Here is a 13164-nt window from a genome sequence, read left to right on the forward strand (position 1 = left end):
GTGGATAATTATTTAACAATTAAGATTAAGTACCTATGAAGTTCCAAAAATATAACTTAGGTATTTATTTGCAACTGAAAGTTAAACTTAAGTATTTATGCCGCAAATTACTCTTATCTATTATACTCAAAAATAAAAGTAGTTATTAATTGATGGTAAAGTTCAGGTTTCAAACTGAGAAATGCATCAATGATATTGAATCATCAATGGTATTTATGTGTTATTTTTCACTAATTAAGCTCATGATTGGCACTAGAATTGGCTGCTTCTTCTTTCACCCTTTGCATCTCTTTTCTTTTTCCCCACAGAAAAGAGTACAATCCAAAAATTATAAGTACAACACCTATTAACCTGCAACATTCACATTATTAAAATTAAAGCTTAATTATGTATATAATTATTACTAGGTGTTTTTTCTTTAATAAGTTATATTATTATATACTTACGTTCCAACAGTGATGGGTTCACCAAGTGTGAGAGCTTCTAAAAATGCCACAAAAATAAGAGCAAGAGGATTGAACATTGGTGGATATGTTGGGCCTTGAACTGATATGGCCCATGAAAGTAAGCACAAATTCACTGCTGTTGCTAATATTCCCTATTAATTAATTAATAAAAAACATTAATTAATATAATAATAAACACATTATTAATTGATTACATTATTAAAAGAGCTTAATTACCGACTAGATTATAGTAACCAATTGAAGATTCCAGCCTAAACTCCAAGCTATTGAGTCTGTGTTCAAACATAGGCCTAAGATCACTGATTGAAATGAAGACAAAATACATGTCAACATAGTTGACAAGTATACAAATGGTAATTGTTTTTGTAATTTTACCTGCAAATCCAAAATATAACAAACAAAATTAGGAGTAATTGGTAAAAACAATGTCTCAAGCATTTGAGGGACCGAAATATAAATAAATTTGAAATAATGTATTTTTAAGCATGTTTTTGAGGGGGAAACTTACCAAAATATTAGAATTTGGGTTAACTTTTATAAAAATACTGTCACACGAATTTTTTTTTCAAAAATACTGTATAGTTTTTATAAAACTCAAGTAAAACACAAAGCAGAATAATTCAAAACAACAGTAGAACAACTAAAAAACACCAGTAGAACACCAGTAAAAACTTAACACAGTATACTGTAGCATAAAACTTATAAAAAAATATACTGAAAAAGAAAAAAAAAAATCATCTGCTAGTATTTTTGTAAAAAAAATAACAAAAGTTAGCATAACATGTAAATTTTCCTTTTAGGATGGGGCATGAGTTAGGGCGGAATTTAAAATAAGGTCTTTTCAATGAGGGTGTGTTGAGACGAATTTCGAAACAAGGCCTAGGCCCGGTCTAAATCACTCTAAGAACAAATCACAAATTATATGGGTTTTTATACAAACTCCATAAAAATGTGGCATTTTTAAAAAGGAAAAAAATAGTCATTTTTATATGAAAAATATGGAAATTAAAAAGTAGAGATAATCATTTGTTATAAGAGGGTAATCAGTTAGGTAATACTATTTTTTTTTTAACTTTTTCTTAAATTTTTCTAAAAAATTAAAATATATATATATATATTTATAGATAGATATATTTAGAGGCTTGTACCTTAAACCCGTGAAAATAAAAATTAGAAAAATGAAAATTCTAAGAATAGGGGAATGAGAATTTAGTACTTGGACTATGAACCATGATGAATAAGCAAGGGTGCTGGCAAGCAACATGATTGTGCCACGTGTCCAATGATGATGAGGTGTGATGATGATGGGACTATGATGATCTGAATGATGATTAGATATAAAAAATTCATTTCCTTTGTAAAGGGCAGTGAGTAGAGCTCCACTCACACACAATAAAGCCCCTATTGTCTTTACTTTCCCTTCTTTGCTTCCCAATCTAAGTCTCTCCATTCTTACAACAAACACATTTTTAATCAACATTAATTAACACAAATCTATAATTTCTTAATTAATTACATGCATATATATATATACTATATATATTGTACCTTATGATGACAGAAACAACAAAAGTGACTATAGGAATAAGGTTGAGGAAATTGGTTGCATATGTAGCTGTTGTGTCTTTTAAACCATAGTAGAACAAACTTGTGGTTCCCAACCTGCAATTCATATATATACATTTATATATGAGTGTATATATATTTAGTACCTTATGATTTATCTAAATAGAAATTTAGTATTTTATATTTTTAATAATACTTATTTGGTACTTTAAATTTTAAAAGCATACATATTAAATACGTTAAATTACAATCAAACTGTTTTCAATTTTATAAATTCTAAATTTAAATTTAATGTGAAAACAATTTAATTAAATTAATTAAATTTCATTTAAAGATATTAAATATGTACAATTTTAAAATATAAAATACTAAATAAATATTATCAAAAATAAAAGATATCAAATATATCATTAGAGGAAACAAGGTAATAAATGATTATATTTCCTTTATAAATATAATAATAATTAGAATTAATGAAGATATATTAGAAAAGAAATATTATATTAATCTTACACATTCAAGGCATTGACAAAGAGCCAAAACCAAACTTGCCAACTAAACTTCATTACATGACCTCTGCCAAATTAACACAAACAAAAATATGTCAATTTCACAAATCACATTTACAAATGATAGTAATTAATATTTTTTTCGACCATTTTTAATATATACTCCTAAATTTTTATAAAGAACCCATTAAATTTTTATATATGTATAGTTTTCTCTTTTTTTCATATTCAAAAAAAATATATTTTTTAAATATTAATAAAAACCATTAAATAAAAATATATGAATAAACTTGTTAGATTTTTTTTAATTGAAAATTTCATTCTTTTTTAAAATAGTCATGAAAATAAGATAATTATAAAAACATTGTAAAATATCTTACTGAAATTAATGTAAAAATTATGAAAAAAAAAAAACATTGAAAGAAAAAGTTTAGAATGAATTAAATAGAACATATATTCATTGCTATAAAAAAAATGAATTAAAAAATATAATAATCCGGCAGTTATATATTTGTCTTCATTAATTTATTATTTTTTTTTTTGGATCAAAATCAAATTTAGGTGATTATTATTATTATTTATAATAAAATGAAAACTTTATTGATGAAAGAGGGCAACAACCCTTTAAACAACAAGAATTTTTTTTAATAATAATAATAAATAAAAAAAAAAGATAGAGGCAATTTTATTAAAGCAATATAGTCATATTTCAATAGAAATATATTATGCCTCCATGGTAAGAATAAACTTAGTTAATTTATGAACTTCTGTATTAGAAGATCTACAAGCATATGAGATTTGAATTTTTAAAAAATCAAATAAATATACAATAGAAATCAAAGACATAAACTCACTCATTCATTAAATCATAAAGAAAAAGAAAAATTTTGCAAAACAATATTATTTCAAAGAAAACAAAAAAGATCGAAAGAAAGAAAGAAAAACCTTATTTCGAAGTAATAGGCAAGAGGAGCGACACAAATAGCAGCGACGACATTTCGATAAGTAATGAGAGCAAAGACAAAAGTACCCTTGACAAGAATGATTCTAGACAACAATTGCATTCCTGTGTAGACTATTTGCACCATCAACATTGCCAAAACTACTTGTGACCATTTGAACCATTTTCTAATAAACCCTATTTCCATACACACTTGATGATGATGATGATGATCTTTCTAATAAGACTTGATGATGATCTTTCTAATAAGACTTGATGATGATTCTAAAATTTTCTAATATTATTCCAATATAACGTATTTATAACCTAATTCTAGTACTTTACTATATATAGATTGCAATTTATAAATAATAAAATAAAAGTGCATTTATATATTTTTACTTAAAAAAAATTAGTAATCTTGGTGGAAAGTATGGCTATGGAATGTTTGTTTATTCAACAAAAATTAGATATAGTTTCCTAGTCAATTGTAATAATGTTAGGTACGTAGTAATTAAATAAATATTCCTCTTTTTGGACATTTAAATTTCAAATATATATATATATTTAATCTATTTTCCAATTCATTGATATTAATTTTCATGCTAGCTGGATTAAATATAAAATAGGGAAAGAAATTAATAAAAATTATACTAATATTATATCTATCAATAAATATTTAGGAGAAAAAAAATATTTATGAGTTAATTAATAAGAGACAACCTTTCTTTCACCTTATCTCTTTTCTTTACAATATCTTCTTGATTTAAAATTCAAATCAAATATATGTATATATACATATATATTCAAATCTTTTTGAATTGAATGATTTAATTCCTAATTAATTTATTCACATTGAAAAATCTTTGTATTATTGTTAATGCATGCATGCAATTTGCAAACCAGTGGACACACTCAATCATTTAGACAGTGATTGGCTATTACTGGATCCTCATAGTGTTATCATGTTCGTTCGCACACTGAAAAATACTTACCACACATTAATATCTTATTTATTGAAAATAAAAAAAAAAATTACAAAAAATAAGTGTAACGTGAAAATGTCTCCATCATTATTCATAAGATAATAAGAATAATTTAAGTTTTATACCATTAATAAATTAATTCAACAAGTGTGTTTAAAAATGAAGAAATAATAGTACAATATTCAAACCAATTAAAGGAAATTAAAAAAAAAAAAGTTCAATAATCTTAGTTATGAATTATATAAACATTATTTTTCTACTCCAAAATAAAAAATACATGAGATAGATTGTAACAATTTTGAATATGTGACTCATTCAAATTTTGTGTAATAAATGACTCAAAATATAAGGCTCCTCTTATTAACAACCCTTCACAAGAATTCTCAGCTAAAACATTAAAAGCTTGAACAATAAAACTAGCTATATATAATAAGTAAAATTCATTCCATCTTGGCTACAGCAATTCATGATCATATGGATGCAACCCAAGAAAAAGAAGAAGAAGAAGAAGAAGATGATGAGAAGGCACGGGAAATGTCAATGACACTGCGAACGAGATCAATGACGAAAAGGAGGACACAGAATAATAAGAAAGAAAGTTTCTCAGCAAGATTGCCTGATGATGTGAGCGGTGTTTTTTCAGAGAGTACATGTGTGGTCAAATTAAGTACAAATACATCTTTAGATATAAGAGAATCAATACTTGAAAAAATGATGATGATGATGAAGAAAAATGAAGAATTTGGTAGTGAATTTGATTGGAATGATTTGGAGGAGTTGATTTATTGTTATATTGCTCTCAACTCACCTGATATTCATACTATTATCATTAATGCTTTTCTTGATTTGAAACATTTTCTCATCAATGAATAAGTATTGTTATTATAGATACATTTTAAAATATCCAACACTATATAAGTAATAATGTACGAGTAATGTTTAGTACTTTTTTATGTTACTGAAAAACTCGATAATTAAATTACATTTTTCTAGATATATGAAGTAGCCAAAAAGCAAAATTTAAAACTCCAATTAGCTATAGCTAGTAAGTGATTAAGATCACATTTTATCTAACATAATTTGTTTTTTCAATATTATTTTTGTTGTATTATTTGTTTTGGTGAAGTAGTTGGCACAACATTAATGGTAGTGAGCTCCAACCCAGTTGGAATGATGTGATGATTAATAGTAACATTATTATTATTATTATTATTCTTTATTAACATCTTTGTTGCTCCTTCTCCTTCTAAGTTGTTCTCATCATGAACTAAGCTTTTGTTCTCCTTTTTATTTCCCAACAAAAAGGAATACAATCCAAATATGATCAACATCATCCCAATCAAACTGCAAAAATATACATGCATATATACACTTAGTGTTTAATTTGGTATATATATATATATATTTATGGATAAAAAATGAAGAAGAAAAATTGATTTTTTGCAAATAGTGCTATTTTGATAAAATAGTGTAACCCTGTAAATATATAAAAAAAAAATTGATAAAAAAAATTATAAATTTGTTCTCACTTTGTATTAGAATAGTTTTTCTTTTTATTTGAAAATAAAATAATCATTGCACTAAAATGGTAGAAAAATTCATTCCATTGGAATGACATATATTTTAAAATGCAACCAAATAAAGGAATGAAAATTAATTCATTTTCATATTTCATTACCTCCAACCAAACACAACTAGTATCATGATCAGGCCCGACCCCAGGCACAAGCGGACTAGGCCTGTGCCTAGGGCCCACATAGTCCAGGGGCCCGAAAAGAAAACTCTTCTTTTAAATTTACAGTTTACTGATTTTGAAAGATACTATTTTTTTCCTAAATAAGAACCCAAAAATATTTTTTTTTCTATTGTCCACTATATTTTAAAATAGGTAGTGATCATGATATCTATATGAATTGAAAAAATATATTATATATTTATAATACTTACGTTCCAGTTGTTATGGATACACCAAGTATGATAGCTTCAGATAAAGATACGAAAATTAGAGTGAGTGGGTTGAACATGGACGGATAAGTGGCCCCTTTAAGTGAAATTGCCCATGTCACTAAGCAGAACGTAGCAGCTGTTGCAAGTGATCCCTATACCAAATTTCACACCAAAAGATAATCAAATTCAAAAAGAAAATAGTATATATCTCCTAAATGAATGTTTCGGTGAATTACTAATCTGTTTTAGTATTTAAGAATAATTGTTAATCTATTTTTTTTATAATCATGCATGTCGTACTTATTTAAGAACACATGTAGATTTTTTAAAAAAATTTTGAATAATTTACAATACTGAAAATAAACACTTTAAACTTTATTTTCGTCATTATAAACTATTTAGAATTTTCTAAAAATTTACAAATAATCTCAAATAACTAATATATAGGATGATATAAAAAAACAACTCTTCTAAATATCAAAATATTTATAAAAAATCTATTGAAACACTCTTTTAAAGTTGTACTACAATTTTCATCTAAATAAACTTACTGAGTAAATTATAGTAATGAGTTGTAGATTCCAGCCTAATGTCCATGAACCTACACTTGTATCTATACATAAACCAATTATAGCTGATTGCACAGCTCCTATAAGGCATGTCAAAAGAATTGCCCAATATCTATATGGAAATATTCTCTTCAACTTAACCTGTACTTTGTAACACATAAAAACATACATAAAGTCAATTAGTAAGTAAATATCTTATTCAGACTTCAGAAGAAAAAGGCAAAAATGTTAGGAAAATGTTCAATCTTGACTGTAAGATGTACAAGTGCATGTGCATATGTGCAAAATAATGGATCAAATGGGAATAATAGGTATACAATGACAAAACAATTGTTAAGTTGAAATTATGTATGTACCAAATGAACATATGTATATAATAAAAATTAAAGAATTTATAAATCTCAGATCTTATTTCAATGATTGAGAATATTATTAAGGCAACATTATGTATAGGATAAATATTATTTTAGTTTCTGTCTTTCGTAAAAATTACAAATTAATTAGATTTTTTGTTTTGCTAAATGATAAAATAAATTTTGTATTTTTTAAAATAGTACAAATAGAATCATGAGCTGATTTATCAAAATAAACTGATTTAGATTATGTGTTATGATAAAATTAGTTACATTTTCTATATATGTACGCTCATGCTAAAATATTGTTAAAAATTGAGCTCAGAATCACATCTGTGCCAATTTAGAAAATACAAGATTCATTTTGTTATTTAACAAAATAAATAGTCAAATCAGTAACTTTTACAAAATACAAAGTCTAAAATAATATTTACCATTATATATAGTTAAATACATAACATCTTATATATCCAAAGTATATTTGCAGCATAAGTACTTAAAATTTTATATATGTAACTTATATATATAAATTTAATAATTTTTTTAACGACATTAAAATTGTAATTTTAAATACAAATTTCGTTAATGTCCTATATTTGTAACCAAACTAAATTTTTTAATTTGTTAAAAGAAGATTAAGAATAACTAATTCTACAAATATGTTCTGTTTAAGACACTAATTAAGTCCATACTGATGAAACTTAATAAAAATTACAATTTTACTAACATTCTCCAAAATATATGTATAACTAGAATCAAGTAATTAACATAAACAATTAGGAATGCTTCAATCTTAATAGTGAGGTGTAAAAGCATAAATATATCTATAAATAGTGAAGGTGCATACTTGTATAAGGAACCATGCAGAGCAAGAGAAACAGCTGCCAACCAACATGAGAGTGCCAAGTGGCCAATTGGTATGAGTTGTGTGAGGAATGGTATGAGAGTGATTTGTAGTATGGTGATGACTTATAATGTAGTATGATTTTCCTTTGTAAAGACTAGTTATAAGAGCTCCACTTACACACATTAATGCCCCAATACATTTCACTTTACCTTCTTTTGTATGTAGATTCAACCTCTCTAATCTACACTAAACAAAATCAGATTCTTAATTAATTTATTATTAGTAATTCATATAGTATTATGTGATTAATTATTAACATATATGTAAAAACAAAATCTTACTTGAGTAAAATTGATAAAACAAATGTGACAATAGGAACTAAATTGAGGAAATTTGTTGCATAAGTAGCTGTTGTATTTCTCAGCCCATAATAAAACAATCCCATAGCACCTGTTATCCTACATATACATAATTTTATACTTTATTAGAGTTATATTAGAGTTGCTATTATTTAATTATATATTAATTTAAATAATAATAATAATAATTAAATTTAATACAATTTAATTATATTTTTTTCAATATATAAAATTTAATATAATTTATTTAGATATTTTAAATAAAGTAACTAATAGATTTGTTATAAAGTATGATTAATTAATTAATTAAATTAATGTTTGATTTAAATTTAAATTAAGATTTATATAAAAAATAATTACTTAATTTTATTGATAATTTTAAATTAAATTTAAATCTTTAAAACTTTTTAAAAAATAATAATTAATTGATTAAGAGAAAAATAAACAATAATAAAAATTATAAAATCAACAAAACTATTGAATCACATGTAATATAAGATATATTATTATTCAACAAAACTCAAAAAGAAAAAAAGAATGAAAAAAATCTAAAAGTTGAAAGTGACAAAAAATGAGCATTGAGCTGTCATTTTTGTCAAGTAATTTAATTTTATTTTTCTTAATATATGTTAGATATATAGATACATGTATATTGTATATTATTATCATAGGATCTAATATCATAAACATGTTACATGAAAGACTTTTAATCGATTTGAAGACAAGGAAGGAACACCCTTAATTTAAAAACCACTTTTGGCCAAATAACAGCTTCAAAAATGTCTGTACTCATCACAATTGATTCCTTTACCAATATTAATATAATTTCTTTTCAACAAAAAAACAAATTAAGCTTTCCCAAAAAAGAGAAATAATAATTCAATCAATGAAAGTAGTTGATTGACAACCATGTTCATATTAATAAGAAAGAAATTAATAAAATAAAATAAAATCTAAACTACTTTTATGATGAGTACTAGAATTGGTACATATATATAAATTTTATCATTAATCTGGTCCTCAAAAAAAAATAATTTTTTTAATTTTTTTTTATGAAAATAAATAGTATTTTTAAACATTATTGAAAAATATATATTTATTAAAAGTTTTTTTTTTTTATTTGGACCCTTAATAGGAGTGGACCTTAAGCGCAAGCCTAATAAACTGCCTTGACCTAAGGCTAGCTCTTGAGTTTACATCATTGATGAGATATGAATATAGAACATTGTGCTTAGTAATAGTATCACGATAAAATATCACTATATAATTAATTAACCATTTTTTATAATATTTATTAAAATAAAACAAGTAGGACATAATATTGAGTTGCACTAATAATCATATTATACTTCACAAGGGTACTAGGCACTATATGTGCCTTTTAATATTTCCCATGTATATAAATATATATACATATACAACATATGTAACTTTTTATTTACATTTACATTAATTTTTATTAGTTTTGATAAAATATGGGTTGATTGGATAGTTTTGTGTTAGTGGTCAATATTTAATGAGCTTAACATCTCTGTGTATAAAGTATAGCTAAAACAGAAGTGTGAACTTTTTTAGTTAACAAAAGTTTTTGATAAACAGACTCAATCCAATTAGGGTTACCTAGCTAAGTCACCTCCCTAACTTTATAAATACATATTGTCTTATCATAATTATATATTTTTTAATAATCAGATAAATAAAATTGGTTCTAATTTACAATTTTAGTGAAGAAAACTTAGTTAATATTTCACTATCAAATTTACTATGAATCAATTAAATATACATACTTACTTATCATCTAATTATTATATACAAATTTTATATTGCTGATTTTGATTTTCTAACAACAAAATCATATAATTATAATAAACAGAGCACATAGGATAGAATTGAAAACCATTTTGGTATGCAATGCATACAATACATTACATAATATGATCTGTTTACCTAGTCACAAGTCACAACACATAATACAATTTGTGTATATGTAATGAGATTGATATGATTGCTTTTTGAAGAGCCAATTCAATGTGATGAACACATTAATTAAATCAAAAACAATAGTGAATTGGCATTTCAGATATGATATTAATTGCTTTTCTGAATTGCATTGAAAAGGGTCATTAAAAATTAAATCAAAGAGAAGGTGGGAAATAGGCTTTAAATACAAATATATAAATATATATAAAAAAGGTGACTTTTTTACCCGTATTTATCTATGAAAAAGTGGAAACAATTCTCAATATTTTTGCAGCTAACATGTGTTGTGTTTGTGTCTGCATATTATTATAATTTTCATAATCAAAACTAATGAAAAACCAGAATCAAAGATTCCATTTTGAATTGATTTGATCAAACAAGAACAATTGAGAAACAAATCAAATGATCATCATATGAAAAATGGTATGAAATTGGCTTACCCTGCTAAGGCATTGCAGAATAGCCAAAACCAAACATTCTTATTACACTTGTTTACTTCACTAACTCTGCAACAACAACAACACACACACATATATATATATATATATGTATATATATGTATAGATGAAAACTTATATAAGAAGAAGAAAGAAGAAAGAAGTAAGAAGTCAAAGGAAGAACCTTTCGAAATAGAAGGCCAAAGGAGCAACACAAAGAGCAGCAACCAAATGACGATATGTCATCAAAGCAAACACAAAAGTTCCTTCAACAAGAATGATTCTCGATAGAATTTGCATACCAGTTGCGAATGCTTGAACCAATAACATTCCAATCACCACTTGTGACCATAAAAACCATTTCTTTCCCAACCCCATTTTCAATTACTCCCTTTCTTCTTCTTCAATTCTTCTCTTAATAATAATAAGAAGAAGAAGAAAGAAAGGAGAAAGGGGTTGGTTAGTTGGTTGGGTGTGAAAGAGTGATTATGATTTATGATGATGAGTCAAAGTGAGAATGAAACAGAGTAATAAATGCTTAGAACTAGAGAGATTAGCTATATATAGAGAGAGATATGTATGTTTGGAACTTTTTAGAGAGAAAGTGAATAGGAGAGTGTTCTAGAGTTTGTGATATAGAGAGAGTCTCACATGGGATATGAGCTTTTGTTTACAAGGGTATATAAGTGTAATTTTGTTATATTATTTATAATAATATAATATATAGATTAAATATGTGTAATAAACTAATAATATGTAACATATGACTATATTAGTTGTCATCTTTTTGTAACATTTGGGGAGTTGTTACTATGAGTAACCTCTACCATTATCACCAACATTAAGAGTGTAAAAGATGTTACACACCTTTATTTGAAATTCTTAATGCTATAGGAGTTATGGTGTGTGTAAGAGTTACATTTGAGTCCATAACATCTATAGGGGTTATGAGTTTGAATTTCAAATGGTGATATCCTAAACACTATATAAAGGAGGTCTATGGTGCTCATTTGGGAGGAAGAGATGAAATTTTCTATCAAAAAAAGCACATTGCTAGAAAACCCTAAGGCTTGATAATTCCCAAAGCTATTTCCTAGAGAGTTCCCTTAGTGCTTAGAGATAGGGGGAAATAAGCTTTTGGACAAAGGTGTAATACCTTGTTCAAGTCATGGTGATCCCCACTAATCTACACTCAAGGTTGTGAGTGAGTGTTTATATATATATTATTCTCTTGTTATATATATACATATATTATATTACATGTGTTGTAATCTTCTCTTCTACCTTTCATATATATATATATGTAATATATAGTGTATATATATGTATTGTACCATATATTTAATCAATCTCTTATTTTAATCCTTGTATTATTTTACAATAGAGTTGTAATAAATCTTGATTTTCTTCCATTGTTATAAAATCTCTAACAATCAAAAGCTTATCCCTTTTCAATGGAAGAGGAGATAAATCAAGATTGTGAGAATACAATAAGAAATTTTATGTGAAAACCATTCATGGTTGAGCATGGTGGTATATAATGTGATTTACTATTTTATATGATAGTAATATATATGATATATATATGAGTTATATATATGTGACATATATGTGATTATGAGTTTGTATCATATTAATATATATATATAATATGATATTTGAATTTTATATCATGTTATTATATGTGAGATATATAATATATAACATGTATATATGAGTAATATATATTATATATATATATGTAGAGCATGTGATATAATATATATTAATGAGATTAAATATGTAGAAATAATTATTTCTATGTATTTATATGAGACATGCATATATAATATATATTATGAGTATATAATATATATCATGCATGTATATTAAAGTGTATATATATGTTATATATATGTGTGAGATATGTAACATATATAGTTGTGTAATTAATATATATTATGTGTATATGATATATATGTATATTATAGTATATATGTTATGTATATATGAGATATGCAACATATGTATTTGTAAATTTAATATTGATATTATGTGTATGTTACATATGAGATATTGATTAGTAATATGCATATTATATTAATATATGAGTTACATAGCATGATAATAATGCTGGTAGTAATAAAATAGTGTTTATTATTATTGTGAGAATTATTATTATTTATTTTGAGAATAAAGAATATTTTAAATTCTTTTTCAATTTG

At 24.9% G+C, this 13164-nt stretch overlaps 3 protein-coding genes across 3 annotated transcripts; 1 reads left to right on the top strand and 2 right to left on the bottom strand.

Annotated features, from left to right (window-relative positions):
• Positions 1 to 230: 230 nt before the first annotated feature.
• LOC115715923 (WAT1-related protein At1g44800) lies at positions 231 to 3721 on the bottom strand. Its single transcript, XM_061116019.1, has 7 exons — positions 3488 to 3721; positions 2547 to 2609; positions 2016 to 2129; positions 1616 to 1918; positions 684 to 766; positions 447 to 546; positions 231 to 351 (listed from the first exon to the last, which is right to left on the bottom strand). Exons 1-7 carry the CDS (start codon positions 3688 to 3690, stop codon positions 231 to 233), a joined length of 987 nt encoding a protein of 328 aa, XP_060972002.1. The 5' UTR covers positions 3691 to 3721.
• Positions 3722 to 4924: 1203 nt separating this feature from the next.
• Positions 4925 to 11558, bottom strand: LOC115716001 (WAT1-related protein At1g09380). Its single transcript, XM_030644687.2, has 7 exons — positions 11145 to 11558; positions 10964 to 11029; positions 8526 to 8642; positions 8185 to 8425; positions 6967 to 7125; positions 6416 to 6567; positions 4925 to 5812 (listed from the first exon to the last, which is right to left on the bottom strand). The coding sequence occupies exons 1-7, from the start codon at positions 11336 to 11338 to the stop codon at positions 5563 to 5565; spliced, it is 1179 nt and encodes a 392-aa protein (XP_030500547.2). The 5' UTR covers positions 11339 to 11558; the 3' UTR covers positions 4925 to 5562.
• Positions 4943 to 5341, top strand: LOC115716517 (transcription repressor OFP14-like). Its single transcript, XM_030645327.2, has one exon. It carries the CDS (start codon positions 4943 to 4945, stop codon positions 5339 to 5341), a length of 399 nt encoding a protein of 132 aa, XP_030501187.2.
• Positions 11559 to 13164: the final 1606 nt, after the last annotated feature.

This window comes from Cannabis sativa, chromosome 5 (assembly GCF_029168945.1).
Source record: "Cannabis sativa cultivar Pink pepper isolate KNU-18-1 chromosome 5, ASM2916894v1, whole genome shotgun sequence".
NCBI classification, from domain to species: domain Eukaryota; kingdom Viridiplantae; phylum Streptophyta; class Magnoliopsida; order Rosales; family Cannabaceae; genus Cannabis; species Cannabis sativa.

Coding starts and splice junctions, on each gene's coding strand:
- LOC115715923 (XM_061116019.1), bottom strand. CDS start 3,690: ATGGAAATAGGGTTTATTAGAAAATGGTTCAAATGGTCACAAGTAGTT. Junction 547..683: donor TGGTTACTATAATCTAGTCG/GTAATTAAGCTC, acceptor GGGCCATATCAG/TTCAAGGCCCAACATATCCA. Junction 352..446: donor GAACCCATCACTGTTGGAAC/GTAAGTATATAA, acceptor TGAATGTTGCAG/GTTAATAGGTGTTGTACTTA.
- LOC115716517 (XM_030645327.2), top strand. CDS start 4,943: ATGGATGCAACCCAAGAAAAAGAAGAAGAAGAAGAAGAAGATGATGAG.
- LOC115716001 (XM_030644687.2), bottom strand. CDS start 11,338: ATGGGGTTGGGAAAGAAATGGTTTTTATGGTCACAAGTGGTGATTGGA. Junction 11,030..11,144: donor TTGGCCTTCTATTTCGAAAG/GTTCTTCCTTTG, acceptor TTGTTGTTGCAG/AGTTAGTGAAGTAAACAAGT. Junction 7,126..8,184: donor CTGCATGGTTCCTTATACAA/GTATGCACCTTC, acceptor TACAAAGTACAG/GTTAAGTTGAAGAGAATATT.